The sequence below is a fragment of the Otolemur garnettii genome, unplaced genomic scaffold (assembly GCF_000181295.1).
Source record: "Otolemur garnettii isolate 467f Iridium unplaced genomic scaffold, OtoGar3 scaffold00225, whole genome shotgun sequence".
Classification (NCBI taxonomy): Eukaryota; Metazoa; Chordata; class Mammalia; order Primates; family Galagidae; genus Otolemur; species Otolemur garnettii.
The window spans coordinates 930235-952244 of record NW_003852620.1 but is presented as its reverse complement, the minus strand read 5'-3'; the positions used below and the strand labels follow the sequence as shown (position 1 = coordinate 952244).

Here is a 22010-nt window from a genome sequence, read left to right as displayed (position 1 = left end):
TATGTGGCTGGCGCCTTAGCCACTTGAGCCACAGACGCCGAGCTGATCACATAAATTTTCAAGATTTTTGTCAAACTTGGAAAAACCTCTATCAAATTTCTTTCATTTGCATGGTGTAAGATTATGGAGTATTCCAAATTTGCAATGATTAATGTCATAAGCACTTTTTAATTTTTATTTTATATTTTATTTCAGATTAATATGAGGGTACATAGATTTAGGTTACATTGTTTGCATCTGTAAGGTAAAGTCTGAGTTGTAGTTATGTGTTATAAGCACTTTGAGTTGATGACATTAGTATTATTCCTGAAAACTGTATATGAGGGCTGTCCAGAAAGTATCCCTCCATGTACTATGAAAAATAGAGACACAACATGGCGGGATACTTTCTGGACAGCCCTCATACATTAGTTTGATAGGGCTGCCACAACAAGATGGATTCAGTGACTGGAACAACAGAAATTTAATTTCTCAGTTCTGGAAGCTAGAAGTTCAAGATCAAAGTGTCAAGGAAGTTGCTTTCATTCTGAGTTCTTTCTCCTTGGCTTGTAGAAAGCCATCTTCTCCTTATGCCTTCACATAGTCTTTCCTCTGTGTACACATATCTGTGTCTAAATTTCCTCATATAAGGAAATGGGTATTAGAACCCAACCTAAAAACTTCATTTTAACTTCTTACCTCCTCAAATAACTTATCTCCAAATGCAGTTACATTCTAAAATGTACTGGTGGTTAAGACTTTATTTATTTATGACAGAGTCTCAAGCTGTTGCCCTGGGTAGAGTGCTATGGCATCATAGCTCACAGCAACCTCCAACTCTTGGGCTCAAGCAATCCTCTTGCCTCAGTTTTTCTATTAGTAGAGATGGGATCTTGCTTTTTGCTCAGGCTGGTCTCGAACTCATGAACTCAAGCAATCCACCTGCCTTGGCCTCCCAGAGTGCTAGGATTATAGGTGTGAGGCACTGCACCCAGCCAAGACTTTAATATTGCATTTTGGGAGAATGGAGGGGGCATAGTTCAGTCTATAACACCATACCTACAAGGGGATAATTTATTCACAGAAGTAACTGCAAACCACATAAGTACTGTGTTTCCCCCAAAATAAGACATACCCAAAAAATAAGCCCTAGCAGGATTTCTATGCACTTATTAAATATAAGCCCTACCCTGATAATAAGACCTAGTGATGGGCGTGGCTATGCAGCGTATCTGCATTTCCACACAGAGCAGTAAGGAAGACTAGAATACCTTTTATCTGCCAAGTTCCTTTCTCCAAGCTCTTCCCACTTTCGCAGGTGCTTGGGTGGTAACCTCCGGTTGCAGGCATCTTATTGCGCATGTGTGAATGGCTAGGGGAAAGGAGTTCACACATCACTAGCACCAGCCCCACCAACAAGGTTGGCTCCCCCTGTCAGTTTCCAGAAGAAGATGACTTAACTGTATTTGAATAAATGTAGATTGTTGTATTATACTTAATAAAAATAAGACATCCCCTGAAAATAAGCCCTAGTGTGTCTTCTTGAGAAAAAATAAATATAAGACAGTGTCTTATTTTTGGGGAAACATGGTATACTTTCTAAATCCACACTAAATGTATCCCTAACTCAGCTTCCTTAATCAATCCCCAAATGTCCATGGCCTTTCCACTGCTACTTGACAAAAGGAGAAATATGATGGAGAAGTCAGAAAGAGACATCGACTTGACCAATTATAGTTTAAATATATTGTTTCAAATTTTATAAAAACCTATGGTCATGTTAACACACTGTTGGGCTCCTCCACCGCCTTAGAAGGGGTCTGTGCAAGGAAAGGAGCTGAAACTTCAGATTCCTTAGCTATAGAGTAAATGTGCCTTGGTTAGCCCTGCTAATTCTGTCATGCAAGGGGAAAGTTTTCACCAAAAATGGAGCATTGACATGTCTACATTGAGGATGACATGAGACTCCATTCTTCAGCACTAGTTCCTTGAAGAGCTAGGAGGGTTATTGTCCTACTACAGGTGGGACCCTCCCTTACACTGTCAGCCTGGACCTCTCTCCCTCTCCTGTGCTTCCCTCTCCTGTCCACTCCATCTTCTAAAGCTGTAGAGTAAAATCATGCAGAAAGAGGAGGCTACAGCCTGCACTCTAGAACTGAGGCAGGAGAGTTTCTTCTCCTTTTCTTGGATTCCTCCACTTCCTAAATCTGTCTTCAATTCTGCCCCAACTCCTGACTCTTGGGAATGTCTTTCTGAGTCAAGAAAGGTGACTAAGTTGTCTAACTTTTGTAATTCCAAGCCCAGGATCAGGGATGCCCAGACTCACTTAACCCTCCAGGATCAGGTACTTCGTTCCCAAAGACAGTTCTTGCCTGGGTTTCTAGGCAAACAAGCATCAATTCTTTCCAGTCAATCCAGTCTCATTAATTGTTTGGGTTATGAGAGAATGACCTCTCCATGGGTAACTGAGAGCCCCTGCTGCCTAAAACGTTTTACTTTCCCTTTCATTACATACCAACCAATGGGACGTTGTAATAGTCATGATTTTGGAGAAGATCTATCTATATATACCACCAGCTTTGGCTCAAATTCTGAAGGATGAAAAGTTTCTAACCTTAACACTGACTATACATGTCTTTCTATTGTTTACCCCTATGATGTTTTTGGCAAATACTACTTTCAAGGATGTGAGACTGACTCTTAGGAATTGAGATTGTTACTTAATGTAATGAGGGATAGAGGGAAAGTCAGGGGAAAAATAGAAGCCCAGCAACAAAAATAGGGCTGAGCATTGAAATAGAAATATTTAGGATGTTTGGCAACCTTTTATTTTTTTTTTTTTATTATTTTTTTTTTTGAGACAGAGCCTCAAGCTATCCCCCTGGGTAGAGTGCCATGGCATCACACTCACAGCAACCTCCAACTCCTGAGCTCAAGCGAGTCTCCTGCCTCAGCCTCCCAAGTAGCTGGGACTACAGGCGCCCGCCACAACGCCTGGCCATTTTTTGGTTGCAGCCATCATTGTTGTTTGGCGGGTCCAGGCTGGGGATTCGAACCTGCCACCTTAGGTGTATGTGGCTGGCACCTTAGCCGCTTGAGCCACAGGCGCCGAGCCTGTTTGGCAACCTTGAAAGAGCTCTAGACCTTAGAGTGGGGCAACAAAGAATACAAAGTAGGAATTAGGATGGTTACTTTTTTTATGAGGGGGAGGGATGAGTTCTGAATACAGGGCAAAATCTAAAATTGTTTTATTAACTATTGTAGCTATATAAACTATTGAGTGATCTAAACAGGCAACGGGAGACTTTTTCAAGGACCAACATGAGAATAGAAGAGTCATTTCAGAAAGTATTGTGAGCTGGGCGTGGTGCCTCACGCCTATAATCCTAGCACTCTGGGAGGCCCAGGCAGGTGGATTGCCTGAGTTTAGTGGTTCAAAATCAGCCTGAGCATGAGCAAGACCCCATCTCTAAAAATAGTCGGGCGTTGTGGCCCGTGCCTATAGTCCCAGCTACTTGGGAAGCTGAGGCAAGAGAATCGCTTGAGTCCAAGAGTTTTTTTTTTTTTTTTGCAGGTTTTGGCCGGGGCCCTTGAGTCCGAGAGTTTGAGGTTGCTGTGAGCTGTGACGCTAGGGCACTCTACCGACAGTGATAAAACAAGACTCTGTTTCAAATAAAAAAGTATTGTGCTCAAGTTTTATTTAGTCAGAAGATAAAGAATCCTAAATATACAAGTTTTGGCCCAGACCTTCACACTGTGTTGGATACTGCTTTGTTGGAAAGTCCATTTTAACTGCGCTTTACTGTCATCCCTTTTCTTTTTTTCTTTTTCTTTTTCTTTTTTTGAGACAGAGTCTCAAGCTGTCACCCTGGGTGGAGTGCCGTAGCGTCATAGCTCACAGCAACCTTCAACACGGTCTCAAGCGATCCTCTTACCTCAGGTTTTCTATTTTTAGTAGAGACAGGGGTCTCGATTTTGCCCAGGATGGTCTCGAATTTGTTGAGCTCAAGTAATCCACCCGCCTTGGCCTCCCAGAGTGTTAGGATTACAGGCGTGAGCCACCCAGCGGCGCTGGGCCCCCTTTCTTTTCTTTTAAAGGAACAACTTTTTTTTTTTTTTGAGACAGGGGCTTGCTATGTGACCCAGGCTAGCCTCCAATTCCTGAGCTCAAGCGATCTTCCTCCCCATACCCCCGCAGACTTCATCCCTTTCTTGACAGCGATTAGGCAGAGCTCCAGATCCTTTTACCTAGGGCGGGGAGGAGAGTCTGAGGGTCTAGTAGGTCCCAAAGAGATAACTGTTCCAGCACTTTTGTCCATGGGAACGTCTGGTACCACTTTGACTCGGGAAGCGGCCAAAGGCGCCGGGCTCCTAAGATCCTCGCTTTTCCGGGTGGCAAGACATCTGATCCATCTGGAGAACCAGTTCCTGGTTGCTTTAGCTTAGGCGCAGGTTACAGCTGACGCTGCCGGTAGCTACTGGGCTCTCTCTCGGGAAGGCGCAGTAAGTCTTAGGCTGGGGAGGGGACCCTGAAAAGGTCTTCCTGGAGGGCTTCCTTCAGGAGGAAATAAATAAGGAGTTGTTGGCGGTCCAGACAGTTCAGCAAAGTGCTCTGTTTCTCCCCGGGAAATTTAGGAAGGAACATGGCCTGGAGTACTCCAGAGGTCCGGTGCCAATGGGTCGAGGGTAGGGGGCGGTACCATTAGCCGCAACTTAGCCCCGGGGGACATCTTCCCTACCCCACGCATCCAATAGACGACCCCAGCTAAGGCCTACGCAGCCAATAGTCGACTTCAGCCAAGACTCATGCACCAATCGCCGACCTAATGCTTTTCCTCGGTGCCAGCCTGCCTGCGCCCACCAATCAGGATTCGGGGCACCTTGGCACCTCCCCTGGTCACCCGCCCCGCCTCCAACTTGCTCACGCAGGGCTGGGCTAGGCGGGAGCTGTTTTGGGGGTAGGGAGGGGCGGCCCGGGTCTCCGCCGCGCGGGTGGGTTCGGAGGAGGCCGCACCGGGCAGCAACCCCACTACCACCCGAAGGCCCTCTGCTCTCTTCCCCCTTTTCCCTTCAGCCCATGGTGCGAGGCTGGGAGCCGCCGCCTGGGCCAGACCGCGGTGAGTGATCCCCAGACCCTTGGACTTCCCTCGCAGCCCGTGTACTGCCTACGATCAACAGAACCCCCATCCCTGCTCTGAGGGGAGAATTCTGGGTTCGAAGTCACCCGGTTCTCTCTCCTTTCTCCTCTGGACTTTTAGGTTCCCTGTTGTAACTGGGGGGAGGGTTAGTAGCTGTGTATGGAGGAGGAGGGGGAAGGTTGAGTTGGGGCGCCCTTGGCGAGGAAAGGATTGAGATTTCCTTAGCTCCTGGGGCTCATCGCCCCAAGTGCGGTAACTTTTTTGTTCCCTGACCCAGTTTAGACCCTTCTAGATTGCCCGTGAAATGGAGGATAGGAGAAAGGTTTACTTCTCAGGCCTCGCTTCCCCTCCCCACACTTGATTACCTTCTGTCGACCTCAACGCACCTACAGAACCTGGCTTTACTTCTGGGGACTAGTGGCCGTTGGGAACGAAGGGTTTAAAAGAAACTGCCGTTTCTGACTCCCATACCCAGTCATACTCAGAAAACCAACCAGGAAATTGAGAACCCCAGTCCTCCGAGGTTCCTGGTGTTGCGTCCTAATCTGAGACTTCTAAACTAAAAGAAGACTGAAGCTGAGACCTGTTTGGTATTGTGGGCCCAGATCGGGGAAATCTTTTTATCATGTGAACCTCCTTTTCACCAAACATTTGAAGTCCTTTTATATTATATAATTACGATAGGTAGGCAGTAGTTGAAAAAGCCAAATATTTAGGAATTTTAAAACTGCACATATATCTTAAATATTATATAATTAAAAGTACGTTTATTTCACCAATTATTTGGTTTAGTGGTGAGACTTTTGTGTGTGTGTTAAGTCTGCTGATTTGGAGTTCCCATTGCCTTTCTAATGTTAACTACCTACCACAAGGGAGTCTCAAACCTGACTGCACCTTGAGAACTTTTTAACATGACTGGTGCCTGGGCCCTAGTCCAGACGAATTAAATAAGAAGAGGGAGGAGGGCAGCCTGGCTTTTAAGTTTCCCAGGTAATTCTAGTGTGCAGTCTGAGATGGAAGCCACTCAGATACTTTGATCCTCTGTGATTTCCAGTTTTAGGTTCTTTAAAGTGAAGAGAGAATTTAGACACTTTTGAGGTAATCTGAGGACAAAATAACTTTGGAGATTTTTTTTTTTTTTAGTCCCACCCCTCAATCTTTTCCAGTTGTCTTCCCACTCTCAACTCAACAATTTTGTACACTCTCCTTTGTAGTATGTCTCTCCAAAGCATTTGACTTAGTTTTCATAGGAACAATTTTTAATGCAGTAATTTTTCATAGGTGTATATAATTTTTAATTAATTATATAGATACAGAAAAACCATGGGCACAAGCAGGTTTGGTGTCACACAAAACTGGTCCACACACACAAAACAACTGAATGGAGCTTTTGATTTTGGCAAACTAGAGAGTAGCTTACAAACTTCTAGTATCTAGTACACTGTGGATGTTGGTCATGTAATCCACTGGGTCAGTTAAGCCAGGCTCCTGGCCCAGTTGAGCACCCCTCCCTTCCACTGTTTCCAACTCAGATCATGATTACCCTGTCCCTTCTAGACTTATTTGAATTCTTGAATCTTTTATCCACTCTTTCTGTTCATTCACATCAAGCTGTTTGTTCATATTTAAGCTGTTATCACTATTGCCTTTAGTAAGTTTGGAGGATATAAGACAGAGGTTCTTAACCTAGATTTTTTGTAGTCAGTGAATTCCGTAAGTTCACTTAATTGTATAAGTGTAAATGTTTGTGTATGTGAGCAGGAGAGTGATAACTCTCTGAGGATCCATAACTTTTATCTGATTCTCAAAAAGCTTCATGATCCAAAAAATTAAGAAGGATCTAAGTTGAATATGACTCAAGTCCTTAAGGCCCTTAAAACTATATCAGCAAGCATATCAGGGAGTAGTACTTCAGATCTTTAAAAATTTAAGGAATCTAGCATGGTCATATCTAGTCTCCCCACTTTTTCTCCTACTTTAACCATAAGCCTAGGTTCAAACCTAAAGTTCTTTTTTCATTATTATTATTAAATCATAACTTTGTACATCGAAGCATTTATGGGGTTCAGGGTACTGCTTCGATATACAATGTGAAATGTTTACATTGAACTAGGTAACACATCCATCACAATTATACTCATTTCTGAAACCTAAAGTCCACTTTTTTTTTTTGAGACAGAGCCTCAAGCTGTCCCCCTGGGTAGAGTGCTGTGGCATCACAGCTCACAGCAACCTCCAACTCCTGGGCTCAAGCCAGTCTCCTGCCTCAGCCTCCCAAGTACCTGGGACCACAGGTGCCCGCTACAAAGCCAGCTATTTTTTGGTTGCAGCCGTCATTGTTGTTTGGCAGGCCTGGGCTGGATTCGAACCCGCCAGCTCAGGTGTATGTGGTTGGTGCCTTAGCCACTTGAGCCACAGGCGCCGAGCCTCTAAAGTCCTCTTTTTCCTAGGACTATGTAAATGCTGAAACTGGAAATGTAAGGCAGCCCATTCTTCTCTGCCAGCCTCCCCCCCCCCCCCAGATATGAGAAAGGAGGGTATTAAACTGACTATGTGTTTATTAGTGACTTTAAGTAGCAGTAGGGCTTATGTGGCATATTTAATAAGGATACAAATATACTAAGTATCAGATAAAATAGATGCTCACCACTACCACCACAACCTCTGCCCTAGGACTCCTTACTTTTCCAGCTTTGATTGCCTTCTTTTTCTATCTAATCCAAAATAGAGAAACAAGAACACGAAACACTGTAGCATCTTCATTATAGTTTTAATATTGTTACAATTTTCATGAGCTGCTCTGGCTGTAAGTTTCCTCCAATTAAGTTCAAACCCAGATTCTTCTAGGGAAGTATCATTTATATAGCTGTGCCTTGATTTAAGCCACCATTCTGTTTCAGGAAGTCTTCTATAACTTGTATTTTGTGTAAGTGAAAAAATTGGATGTATACAGAACACCAAATATAGTATTTGCAGTATTCAGTTACACTGAAATACCAAGCTGAAGATGAGAACCCAAAGGATGTCAAACCATATGAATGAAAGCAAAGTACTTCCTTGTAGGCTTATAGCTGTGCCTGCCTTATATTCCCATCTGGCAGTCTTTATTCTCACATTGGACTGCTTTATTTCTTATGCTACATTTTCCTCATATGCAAAGAAGCTACTTTGTCTTTATACAAAAGGACACAAATGAGGTTAAGTAGATACCAAGTGTTACCATCATAGAATGTTTTCCAGCTTGGATTTGGTGGTAGTCCTTGTGGACCACAGTGTCTAAATGGAAGTTTAGCACCTGGCGGTGCAGAGCAGTGCCGAGCAGTGCCTCACAGGCCACCCAGCTGTGCCTGGGATAAACCTGGGAGGGGAAAGATGGAGTAATCACATTGGAAATTCGTGTAGCAATCAAAAAAGATCCAAATGTGGGGTACATTTCTGTGAAAGCAATGGCTTTCATGTTTTTAAGGCAGCAAAATCCATTCTAAAATTGTATCCAAACCCCCAAATACAAAAAGTATAAAGTCATAGATAGCCTGGTTTCTTCCTCTGCTAGCTATAATTAGGGCTCTGCAAAAGCAGATTGAGAAAAGTGACTTTAAAGGATTCATTCTTTGCCCTACTTCCCCCATTGTCTAGGAGGAACATTACCTTATATCAGACTCACTTCATAAGCTGAAGTAATAATAATTGCTGCTATTTATTGAGCCTTTACTTTGTTCTAGGCATAATGTCAAGTGCATTTTTTCATTTAGTCAACTCTCTAGGTGGATGCTTTTCTTTCTACTAAGGCTTAGAGAAGTTAAATAACCTGCCCAAAGACTAGCCGTGTTCTAGAAAGTGGTAGAATTGCAATTAATTTCTAATCTGCCTCACTTAGGAATTTCCATCTCTAACAGCTGCTTTATGCCCTGCCTATGCATAATACCTAGAATGTTATAGTTGCTCAGTAAAAATATATAACTGTTTACATACACTCAGCACTGTCTCCATTTTTTTTTTTTTTTAAGGAGAACTGTCTCCATTTTTTACACATGAGGAAACCGAGGGTTCTAAAAGTGATTTTCCCCAAAATCACATAGCTGATATATGGAAGAACTGGGATTCAAACTCACAGGTTGGCCTTGCCCAAGAATTCGCATTTCTAGGGCTGGGCACAATGGCTCATGCCTGTAATCCTACCACTCTGAGAGGCCAAGGCAAATTGCTTAGTTTAGGAGTTGGACACAGCTTGAGCAAGAGTGAGACCCTGTCTCTACTCCAATTAGAAAAAATTAGCAACTTGGTGCCTGCGGCTCAAGTGGCTAAGGCACCAGCCACATACACCTAAGGTGGCGGGTTCGAATCCAGCCTGTGCCTGCCAAACAACAATGATGGCTGCAACCAAAAAATAGCCGGGCGTTGTGGCGGGGACTCGTGCAACCTCCAACTCCTGGGCTCAAGCCAGTCTCCTGCCTCAGCCTCCCAAGTAGCTGGGACCACAGGTGCCCACTACAAAGCCAGCTATTTTTTTGGTTGCAGCCACCATCGTTGTTTGGCGGGCTCGAGCTGGATTCAAGCCCTCCACCTTAGGTGTATGTGGCTGGCACCTTAGCTACTTGAACCACAGGCACTGAGCCTTTTTTTTCTTTGTTAAGAATTCATATTTCCACCCATTATGCCATGCTGCTTCCATTTACACACACACCCTTTTTTTTTGAGACAGAATCTCACTATGTCACTATTGGTAGACTGCTGTGGTGTCACAGCTCACAGCAACCTCAAACTCTTGGGCTTAAGTGATTCTCTTGTCTCAGCCTCCCAAGTAGCTGGGACTACAGGCGCCCACCACAACACCCCACTATTTTTTGGTTTTAGTTGTCATTGTTTGACAGGTGCAGGCTGGGTTCAAACCTGCCAGCTCTGGGGTATATGGCTGGCTCCCTGGCCTTCCATTTACCCTTTTAAGACATTGGTTTTAGAATCTGTATGGCTTTCAGTTTGTTTGTTTCTTTTTTTTTTTTTTAAAGACAGAGTCTCACTTTGTCGCTCTCAGTAGAGTCCTGTGGTGTCACAGCTCACAGCAGCTTTGGGGCTTAGGCGATTCTCTTGCCTCAGCCTCCTGAGTAGCTGAGACTACAGGTGCCCACCACAACACCCAGCTATTTTCTGTTGCAGTTTGGCGGGGCCAGGTTCAAACCCGCCACCCTCAGTATATGGTGCTGGTGCCCTACTCACTGAACCACAGGTACTGCCCAGCTTTCAATTTGTTAAAAGGGAATGGTGACATGCATTAAAATGCTTCTGAGGGCTGGGTGTGATGGCTCACACCTGTAATCCCAGCACTCTGGGAGGCTGAGGCCAGTGGATTCCCTAAGCTCACAAGTTCAAGACCAGCCTGAGCTAACGTAAGACTCACTCTCTAAAAATAGCCTGGCGTTGTGGTGGGTGCCTCTAGTTGCAGCTACTCAGGAAGCTGAGGCAAGAGAATTGCTTGAGCCCAAGAGTCTGAGGTTGCTGTGAGCTATGATGCTACAGCACTCTACTGGGGGGTGACAAAGCAAGACTGTCTCCAAAATAAATAAATAATAAAAAATAAAATGCTTCTGAATTTTTATTTTTTAGAGACAGGGTCTCACTCTGTTGCCCAGACTGGAGTGCAGGAATATAATCATAGCTCCCTGAAACCTCTAACTCCTGTTCTTGACTCTCTTTTTTTTTTTTTTGGCTGGGGCTGGGTTTGAACTCACCCAGGGCCCTATGGGGTAGGGCGCATATGGGGTTGGTGCCCTACTCCTTGGAGCCACAGGCACTGCCCCTGATCTCCACTCTCAACCTCACTCTCACCTCAGTCTCCCATGTAGTTAGGACTGCATGTATATACCATCATGCTGGGCTAATTTTTTTTTTTTTTTGGTAGAGACATAGTCTTACTTTATCACCCTAAGTAGAGTGCCATGGCATCACACAGCTCACAGCAACCTCCAACTCCTGGGGCTAGGCAATTCTCCAGCCTCAGCCTCCCGAGTAGCTGGGACTACGGGCACCCGCCACAATGCCCGGCTATTTTTTTGTAGCAGTTTGGCTGGGGCCAGGTTTGAACCTGCCACCCTTGGTATATGGGGCTGGCGCCCTACCCACTGAGCCACAGGCGCCACCCTGGGCTAATTTTTTTTTTTTTTTTTAATTTCTGTAGACATGAGGACTCACTATGTTGTCCAGGCTAGTCTCAAACTCCTGACCTTAAGTGATCCTGACGGCCTTGGCCTCCCAAAATGTGAGGATTATAGGCATGAGCCACTGTGCCACTGTGCCCAGCCTGCTTGTGAATTTTTTAGTCATATTGTAAAATTCCTGATAGTAGATTTCTCTAAATTTATGGATTTGAGATTTATTTCCTCAATTCATGTAGTATTTACCTAGGTACATCCTATCCTATTCTTATCAGATCAGCAGTACTATTTATAAACACAGACGGGATTCCCCTGAGAGTAAAAGGTGACAGATGTGACAGTTAAAGGGTCTCTAATGCCCACATAGGGAGTTGAATTAATATTGCCAAAGGAATATTCTAGAAATAACTTGAGCAAGTATTTCAGGAATGAAACACAGTTGGGGGAGGCACTCACACTCATAAACCTGTAGCAGCGGTGCTGCTGGGTAGCTTGCAGGAGCTGGTTATAATTTCTAATGAGCCCATCCACCTGGTCTGGAGGAGAAAGCTGGGCTGAAAAGATAAGAGCAGGGGGCCTTCCGCCCTATGTGGAGGGGGCTGTTAGTATCTGTGGGAGCTCTCTGGGCTCCCTGGAGAGAGGCTAGCAGTTGGAAAAGACAAAGGCTGGGGGAGGGGATAACCTTTGTTCCCAAGCTGACTTGGGGGCGGAAACATTCCCCTCTCCATTTTCACATGACCTAAACCTAGGGGGAGTGAACCTCATTTATCCCAGATCCCTGACCCATATCTCTCATCCTACTGAGAGATGGAAAAAATAAAGCTATCAGTTTGGGGCTTAAGGTTTAAGGGTACTATCATTCCCTTCTCCTGAGCACACCACCACCAAGAAAAGAAAGTAAGGGGGATGGGTGCTGCGTGCCAGACAGTGCTGTCCTACCTTTCAGTATTCATTGGTTGTGTTCCCAACCTTCTCTCCACAGTCTAAAGATAATCATAAATTGTTAGAAGATAAAGAGTTAGTAACAAACTGGGCACAGTGATGTTACCATTATTTCTCTGCTGGGTCCTTGGTCTTGGAAAAAATCAAAGAATGAATTCATGGACCACAAGTAAGTGAAAAGGAAAGATTATAGATAAGAGGGGAGCAAAGCATCCAGCACAACGGAGAGATTGCTGAGCAGGTTGCCGATTTGGGCTGTCTAGGTAGGGGTTTATAGGCAATTTCTTTCTTTCTTTTTTTTTTTTTTTTTGTAGAGACAGAGTCTCACTATGTTGCCCTGGGTAGAGTGCGGTGGCCTCACAGCTCACAGTAACCTCAAACTCTTGGGCTCTAGTGATTCTCTTGCCTCAGCCTGCCAAGTAGCTGGGACTACAGGTGCCCGCCACAAAGCCCAGCTATTTTTTTGTTGCAGTTTGGCTGGGGCTGGGTTTGAATCCGCCACCCTCGGTATATGGGGCCGGCGCCCTACTCACTGAGCCACAGGCGCCTCCCAGCAATTTCTTTCTTTCTTTCTTTTTTTTTTTTGAGACAGAGTCTCACTATGTTGCCCTGGGTAGAGTGCGGTGGCCTCACAGCTCACAGTAACCTCAAACTCTTGGGCTCTAGTGATTCTCTTGCCTCAGCCTGCCAAGTAGCTGGGACTACAGGCGCCCGCCATGACACCCGGCTATTTTTTTGTTGTAGTTGTCATTGTTTGGCAGGCCTGGGTTGGATTCCAACCTGCCAGCTCCAGTGTATATGGCTGGTGCCCTTGCCACTGAGCTACAGGCACGAACCTATAGGCAATTTCTAATCATATCTCCTTCCTTGCAGACAGGGCGGATTTGGGGAAATGGAATATATCTAAAATATATGTCAAAGCTACTGGTACCAAAGGCCTGTGGGTAGAAATTAATTATAAAACTGCCATTGTGGCCAGGCGTGGTGGCTCATGCCTGTAATCCTAGCACTCTGGGAAACTGAGGTAGGTGGATTGCTTGAGCTCACAAGTTCAAGACCAGCCTGGGCCAAAGTGAGACCCCATCTCTACTAAAAAAAAAAAGAAAAAAGAAAAAAAAAGACTAAGGCAAGAGGATCACTTGAGCCCAAGAGTTGGAAGTTGCTATGAGCTATGATGCCCTGGCACTCTACCCAAGGTGACAGCTTGAGACTGTCTAAAAAAAAACCAAAACTGCTATTGTGTAGGAACATGGTGAGGTTTGGGGTATTCTGCTCTTCCTGGGCAGTGGTAGCTTAGACGGAACACTAATCAAACTTATTTATGAGCCAGCTAAGGCCTAGAAAATGGAATCTGAGTCCAGCCCTAAGTGGAGAGAACCTGCATCAGTGACACAGGCCTGTAATCCTAGTTACTTAGGAGGGTAAGGCAGGAGGATCCCATGAGACCAAGAATTAGAGGTTACAGTGAGCTATGATCACACTGTTGCACTCCAGCCTGGGTGACAGAGCAAGACCTTGTCTCCAAAAAACATATAAGAGTTTGGGGCAGCACCTGTGGGTAAAAGGAATAGGGCGCCGGCCCCATATGCAGGAGGTGGGGGGTTCAAACCCAGCCCTGGCCAAAAACTGCAAAAAAAAAACGTATAAGAGTTAGTCAGCTCGATGCCTATAGAACAGTGGTTACAGCGTCAGCCACATACACCGAGGGTAGTGGGTTCCATCCTGGCCTGGGCCAGTTAAACAACTGCAACAAAAAAACAGCCGGGTGTTGTGGGTGCCTGTAGTCCTAGCTACTTGGGAGGCTGAGCTAAGAGAATCGCTTAAACCCAAGAATTTGAGGTTGCTGTGAGCTGTGATGCCACAGCACTCTACCAAGGGCAACATAGTGAGATTCTGTCTCAAAAAAAAAAAGTTAATAGTTCTGAGATTATTGTTTATCTTGTTCAGTATTCATTTTTGATTCTCATCCTTTGAATTTAGAGAGAAGAAGTAGTGGGCAGCTTCCAGAAGTGAGTTTGAATTAGAAAGATAAAAACTATGTAAGGATTGGTTTTCCTTCTTAACCTCTAAAGACAGATTTTTGTCTTGGTGAAAACACTAGTCATGTGACTTGGGGTAATTAACTTCTGTGGACTTATAGTTTTTTCATAAAAGAGAAGTGGTAGCAAGCTATAATGACTTCACAGAGTTGTGAAAATTAAATGAGGAATTGTTGAAGCACTTTAAAGGCAATAAGACATGAAACAATTACAAGTTTATTTTGCTATCCAACAGTTAGTTTGGTAGAAATTGAACAATGTGCAAAAGAGGAGCCCTAGTGACTGAGCTGTTTCTCTTTTTATTACAGCTATCTCTGAAGGGCACAAATCAGAGAGCATCATGCCTCCTAATAAAGAGGCCAGCAGTCTTAATAGCTCACCAGCGGGGCTCATCTGCCTCCCTCCAATCTCTGAGGAGCTACAGCTTGTGTGGACCCAAGCAGCCCAGACGAGTGAGCTAGATGGCAATGAACATTTGCTACAAACCTTCAGCTACTTTCCCTATCCTAGCCTAGCAGACATAGCCCTTCTCTGCCTACGTTATGGGCTACAGATGGAGAAAGTCAAGACTTGGTTCATGGCCCAGCGCCTCCGCTGTGGCATTAGCTGGTCATCAGAAGAAATAGAAGAGACTCGAGCCCGAGTGGTCTACCATCGGGATCAACTTCATTTCAAATCCCTTCTATCTTTTACTCATCATGCAGGGCGGCCCCCAGAGGATGTGCCTCCTTCTCCAATGCCATCTCAAGAACAGGTTGGTCTTGGAATAGGTCCTCTGACTCTTAGTGACCCCACCCAGATGAAAGGATTGAAGGTTGAACCTGAAGACTCCTCTCAGCGACCACCACTGCCACTGAGTCACCAGAAAGCAAAGGATCCCCAGATGACAGTAGGCAGTAGAACATTCCCCCAGCAATCAGATCTTTGGCAAGATCATCAAAGGAGTGGCCTCTCTAAGGAGCTGGCAGGCAGGGGTCCTGAACAGTCACATGGCATGGATACTGCTTCCTGGAACCATTCCAAAGCTGTCCATCAGCCATGTGCTCGAGATAAGCCCACAGCAATCTCATTACTTACCAGTAGTTGTAAGGAGTCAGCATCTACTATGACTCCTTCTTCCTCTACCTCTTCCTCTTTTCAGGTACTGGCTAATGGAGCTGCTGCCACCTCTAAACCCCTCCAGCCACAAGGCTGTATTCCACAGTCTCTGTCACCCAAGGAACAGGCACTACCCCCACATCTGGAACCAGCCTGGCCCCAAAGGCTACGGCATAACTCAGTACCAGGTAGGGTTGGCCCTGCAGAATACCTTTCCCCAGATACCCAGCGCCAGCGAAAGACCAAGCGCAAAACCAAAGAGCAGCTGGCTATCCTCAAATCCTTTTTTTTACAGTGCCAATGGGCACGACGTGAGGATTACCATAAATTAGAACAGATCACTGGTTTACCCCGGCCTGAGATCATTCAGTGGTTTGGTGACACACGCTATGCCTTGAAACATGGGCAACTAAAATGGTTTCGGGACAACACAGTTCCTGGTGTCCCTAGTTTCCAAGACTCAGCAGTTCCCACATCATCACCATCAACCCGCTCTTTGAATGAATGGGCTGAGACACCACCTCTGCCAATCCCTCCACCCCCACCGGATATACGACCCTTGGAGAGGTACTGGGCAGCCCATCAACGGCTACGGGAAAGTGATATCCCTCAATTGAGTAAGGCATCAAGGCTTAGCACCCAGCAGGTACTGGACTGGTTTGACTCTCGATTACCTGAGCCAGCTGAGGTGGTAGTTTGTCTAGATGAAGAAGAGGAAGAGGAGGAGGAAGAACTGCCAGAAGATGATGAGGAAGAGGAAGAGGAGGAGGAGGAAGAAGATGATGATGATGTGATCATACAAGAATGAGTGGGAGGTTGGGGGGGAGGTCTGTTACTAAAACTTAGTAACTATTGAAACAAAGAAACCACATTTAAAAATTATGACAAAGAACTAAAAAAGCTTTGTGTTCTTCAGAGTGGGCAATGGGGATATAGTGAGGGTGGACCAGGGAGGATGACCATAGGACAAAACGTTAAGGCTGGGAGTAGATCTGCAGAAATCCAGGCCTGTAGCCTTTTTAAATTTATTTTTATTTTCTTCAATTTTTATTTTTTGAGACAGAGTCTCACTTTGTTGCCCTTGGTAGAATGCTGTGGCTTCACAGCTCACAGCAACCTCGAATTCTTGGGCTTAAGCGATTCTCCTGCCTCAAGCCTCCCAAGTAGCTGGGACTACAGGCGCCCACTACAACACCTGGCTATTTTTTAGAGATGAGTTCATGCTCTTGCTCAGGCTGGTCTTAACTCCCGAGCTCAAGTAATCCACTCACTTCGGCCTCCTAAGTGCTGGGATTACAGGCATGAGCCACTGCACCCAGCCTCAGGCCTGTACCCTTAATGTGAAGAGTGCTAAGAATCTGGGCAAACTATGGTCTATGGAAAGCAAGAGCTTTCCTCACATCTGCTGTTCCTTTCCCTTAGTGTACTACAGAGAGGCCAGACCTTGACCTCACAGGTAGAGAAGGAATGGAATGCAGTAAAGAATTCTGATTCAATTGATGATTGCAGTGCATCCCCAAACCCACTGTTTTCCCTGGGATATAAGGCTGCCTTGCACCTTTTCTTGTCTGAGCACAAGTCTATGCATAATGCAACTAGGATTCTCAATTATGTCCCAGTCTCATCACCAATACTTCTTCATACCAGCTTTATATATTTCAACTTCTTCATTATTGAACCACACATGAAGCAGAATGTTTTCATGTCTGATACTGGGACCACTTTGCCTTGTGGCTTTTTTTTTTTTTAATCTTTCTGAAATCCCTACACTGTTCACTATTTGTCTCAGGGTAAATCTCCCCCCACAGAGCTTATGAAAATGTTTTAAGAATTGGGTGGAGAATTATTTAGACTGGATATTTATTGGAGGTGGGAATTAGGAGAGATGTCCTTCTAAAAAGTAGAATTATGCAATAGAGGGATGTAGGAGAGGGAATAGTTTCTCCTGGTAGTAGGGCAGTAGGTTCTAGGTTTGGTTTTACAAACCTAACAATACCTTCTGTCCAGCTGACAAGAGACTGAATTTTCATCTTTTTGCTGTCAGTCTGTGTCCAGAAAAGAGACTTTCCCCCTCTCTTTATAGGATCTGTCTTGGGGACAGGGGGAATCACTGTCTTTAACTGGATTAATTATTGATGTTTTAGAATGGTTTTCATTAGCTGGGATCAGATATAAAGCAAATAAATACCACCAATGGGGTAAACGTAAAAGAGTGGAAGCCCCAAATTGCTAGAATAATAATAAAAAGGCCAAAAATAAAATTGTTTCTTTTCATCCATTTTGCCACGTCTATGGTTTAGGAATCAATGGAGCCAAATCCATTACTATTCTGCTTTAGTACACTATTTTTGGAAGGAGACGTACTGAGTTAAATTGAAAGAAAAAAACTTTAAAAGGCAGTAGGTCAGCATCTGTGAGCAGGCAAATTGTTTTTAACCATCAAATGAGTAAAATTCCTGAGGTTTCAGGAGTGATCAGAGATACAACAGTCTTGGAAGTAACTCCACTTGCTACAGCATAGGCTCTTGACCCAAAGGAAAAATGTCTCAAAATGTCTTTAAAAATAAATTTAGAGTACCAGAAAGGGCAGTGGGATCCTAGTTCAGATATAAGATCACTCTAAAGAACTAATTTATTTTGGGCAGGTGCCTCATGTGTTTATGTTTGTCCAATATTTTTGCTTAAAGACATTCCTGTGAATGACCCACCTATTTAATTCCTCATTTCTACCTCTTACTACTCAAAGTAGAATAAACGTTTGTTCTCACCAGTAGTGTTCTTTGCCTATTCCACCAACAAAGAGTTTGTCATGGCTGTAAGACCGCAGTAACAGAAGAGCATCTGTTACTAAAGTATACTTTACTAAGTTGAAAATCAGTGTCTTCAAACCTTTCTTTTTGCCCAAAAGGAAAACAACATATTTAATATTAACTATGCACAGAAGAAACTATAGGCAAATAGAAAAAGTATAATAAATTAGGACCAGGACCAGAGTTGTTACTTGTTAACATTGGCAATGGGACAATATGTACTAAGCTAAATGGAATCCCGAAATGAAACATATGACGAGTATAGTATTCTCCCCCAGCCCTCCACCCCCAACTCCCAAACATGATGCCAAGAATTATTTTTACAATCTTCATTTCTAATTGTGGGAAATTACATCTTTTGGGAGAGATACAACTTCCGGAAGCACTAGCCTCAGCTGAGACCTGACCACTTTCCTGGAAGGTGATGTAGGATAAATAGGGTAAAGAACCAGAGAATAAGGTACAGAGAAAACCAGGAAAGACAAGGGGTACATTTTTCAAGGCCATCACCCCTGATGGGTACTGGTTGCTCCAGTCCATCCTTCAGTAGTCTGTATAGATCAGATCTTGAAGATGTTCTGTCTGGAAGTGGTCCATGCTTCACTCCTGTTGGCTAAGCCCATCTGCCTCTTGATGGTAGAGAGTCTGCATCAGAGGACATGAAAGTAAATATGGGTGATAATAAAAATAAAAGGGCAAATAAGTGCATCGCAAGCCATTATATGAAGTTTATTGGGACAACAACCCACTATTTGTTGCTTGCTTATAGTTTTCTCCATTGCATAACTAACTTCCAAACTAAGATTTGATATGTTTAGTGAGACAAAGCCTTTATTGTTACTTAAGAAACTCTAGAACATTTCAGTTTATGGTGATAATAAGGTTGAATATGTTTGAAAATTAATTTTGAAAGATCTGGAATGTATGACTAGCATACCCAGAGATGATTATCAGAATTCTTATGTCTCTGGGGGAAATAGTACTGTTCTCTGGGGAAAATAACTGTTTTTCTAAGTTATCACATTTTCAAAAAATACATAGACTAATATAATGAACTCATATACCCATCACCCAACTTCAACAGTCCTAGTTCTACTGTTCCACTACCCCTGTCTACTAAATTGTACTAAAGCAGAACTGAGACAGCATTTAACTTCATGTTCATAAATATTTTAGTATCTATTTACAAAAGAAAAAAGCTATTTTAAAAAACATAATCCAGGCTTGGTGCCTACAGCTCAAGCAGCTAAGGCGTCAGCCACATACACCAAGGCTGGCGGTTTGAATCTAGCCCAGGCCTGCCAAACAACGACAACTATAATAAGAAAAAAAAAATAGCTGGGCGATGTGGTGTGTCCTGTAGTCCCAGCTACTTGGGAGGCTGAGGTAAGAGGATAGCTTAAGCCCAAGAGTTTGAGGTTGCTGTGAGCTGTGATACACGGCACTCTACCAAGGGCAATAGCTTGAGACTCTGTCTCAAAAAAAAAAAAAAAAAAAGAATATATATATATATATATATATAATCCAAATATCATCATACCTAAAATAACCCCAATATTAACAATTCTTTAATGTCAAATGCCCAATAGGTGTTTGATTTTCCTCAGCTGTCTCAGTTTTTTAAATAGCTTGTTTCAAGCAAAATTCAATTATGGGCCATATATTTCTAGATAGTTTGTAGGTCTTTTTTCTTTTCTTTCTTTCTTTTCTTTTTTTTTTTTTTAGACAAAAATCTCAGAGTTTCATTATGTTGCCTTTGGTAGAATACCCTGGCGTCACAGCTCATAGCAACCTCAAACTCTTGGGCTTAAGTGACTCTTGCCTCAGCCTCCCAAGTAGCTGGGACTACAGGTGCCCGCCACAACGCCCGGCTATTTTCCTGTTGCAGTTTGGCTGGGGCCAGGTTTGAACCCGCCACCCTTGATATATGGGGCTGGCACCCTAACCACTGAGCCACAGGCACCGCCCCCAGGATAGAATCTTTGAAATTGAAACCATTCTGGGAAAATTGTGACCAAATAGTTACCACAGTTGAAACTCATGTCATTTTTCACTGGTTATATGCCACCATCCCAATGAGACCAGAATGAAGCATTTGATATTCAGGCCTAACTGCATGAGTTTTTATGCATAAAATAAGCCAGGCCTCACCTGCAGGACTAGTAGCTGGAAACCAGGGGGACTCTCTAGTGTAGCTCTGCTGTCCCTCTGACCTGAAGGATAGAATGGAATAGTTAAAGATAACTTACTTGGGCGGTTTCTTAGCAGTGTTACTTGTGGATCAGGGTAACTAGGTAGTTCTTAATCAAAGGAATACTGGTCAAAAGGGAAAAAAATTCTAGCTAAGCAATTTAAAAGGAGGGTTATAAAGTCCATTCTTTTCCTGTGAGGATGGGGTGCTGGTAAAGAGGTTTGAGATTTGAGTTTAAGTAGAAAGATAGACAATATAAAGATTTAGGTGAGCTATAGAAGATGGCAGCCCCTTATTAAGAGCACTGGCGGTCAAGGTACTTCTGTTGAAAAAGATGGGAAGAAGAAGAAGAAAGGATATTTGTTTTATAATCCTTAGAATTGAGCTCCCAACATATTCAACATACAAATCAAAAAAAGCCAGTTCTGCCAGGCATGGTGGTTCACGCCTGTAATCCCAGCACTTGGGAGGCCGAGGTAGGTGGATCACCTGAGCTCTTGAGTTCAAGACTAGCCTGAGCAAGAGTGAAATCTCATCTCTAAAAATAGCTGGGCATTGTGGCAGATGCCTGTAGTTCCAGCTACTTGGGAGGCTGAGGCAAGAGAATCGCTTGAGCCCAAGAGTTTGAGGTTGCTGTGAGCTAAGACTCCATGGCACTCTACCTTGGGTGACCAAGTAATACTCTGTCTCAAAAAAACAAAACAAAAAAGCCAGTTCCCCAAGCTGAGCAATACAGCAAGACCCCATCTTTAAAAACATTAGCCAGATGGGTGATCCTGTAGTCCCAGCTACTTGGGAGGCTGAGGAAGAAGGACTGCTTGAGCCCAGGAATTTGAGTCACCATTACACTCTATCATGGACAAGAAAGTGAAACTCTGCCTCAAAAAAAGCCAGTTTAATCCTATAGGCCAACCTTGCAGTGAAATAGTGGGACTTAACTGATAATACAATGAGCGCTACCCAGGCAAAATTCAGAACTTCCCTTCACTGTGAAGGAAAATCAAATGACTCTTATTATTAAAGAGCCAAACTGGAAATAATGTTCTTTAAGGAGCATAACCCAACTTCTTGTCTGTTACCTTGAAAATCTTCATTTTAGGCTAGGCGTGGTGGCTCATGAATGTACAATCCCAGCACTTTGGGAGGCCAGGGCTGGAGTATTGCTTGAGGCCAGGAATTTGAAAACAGCCTGGGTAACATAGTAAGACCCTGTCTTTTTTTTTTTTTTTAGAGACAGAGTCTCACTTTGTCATCCTTGGTAGAGAGCTGTGGTGTCACAGCTCACAGCAACCTCCAGCTCTTGGGCTTAGCTGATTCTCTTGCCTTAGCCTCCCAAGTAGCCGGGACTACAAGGACCCACCACAATGTCAGCTATATTTTTGTTGCTGTTTGGCCAGGGCCAGGTTCGAATGTGCCACCCTCGGTATATGGGGCTGGTACCCTACTCACTGAGCCACAGGTGCCACCCAAGACCCTGTCTTTACAAAAAAATTCACGAGACATGGTGGTAAATGCCTATAGTCCCACCTATTTGAGAGGCGGAGGTAGAAGGATTGCTTGAGCCCAGGAGTTTGAGGCTGCAGTGAGCTATGAATTGCACCATTGTGCTCCAGCCTGGGTAGCAGAACAAGACCCTTTCTCTTAAAAAAAAAAAAAAAAAAAAA

The 22010-nt window shown here is 44.0% G+C and overlaps 2 protein-coding genes across 3 annotated transcripts in view; one reads left to right on the top strand and one right to left on the bottom strand.

Annotated features, from left to right (window-relative positions):
• The first annotated feature begins 4899 nt into the window (after positions 1-4899).
• HOMEZ (homeobox and leucine zipper encoding) lies at positions 4900-16238 on the top strand. Of its 2 annotated transcripts, XM_023508168.1 has the most exons (3): positions 4900-5096; positions 14556-15001; positions 15389-16237. In XM_023508168.1, exons 1-3 carry the CDS (start codon positions 5057-5059, stop codon positions 16151-16153), a joined length of 1251 nt encoding a protein of 416 aa, XP_023363936.1. In that variant the 5' UTR covers positions 4900-5056; the 3' UTR covers positions 16154-16237. The 2 variants fall into 2 exon arrangements, with proteins under 2 accessions (XP_023363936.1, XP_003801975.1); XM_003801927.3 differs by having other exon boundaries at positions 14556-16238.
• Positions 16239-18715: 2477 nt separating this feature from the next.
• The window catches only part of RNF212B (ring finger protein 212B), a 36134-nt gene continuing 32839 nt past the window's right edge, over positions 18716-22010 (bottom strand). Inside the window, 3 exon segments of the mRNA XM_023508157.1 lie at positions 18716-18785; positions 18787-18800; positions 20307-20368. Coding sequence (XP_023363925.1) covers positions 18716-18785; positions 18787-18800; positions 20307-20368 — 146 coding nt within the window.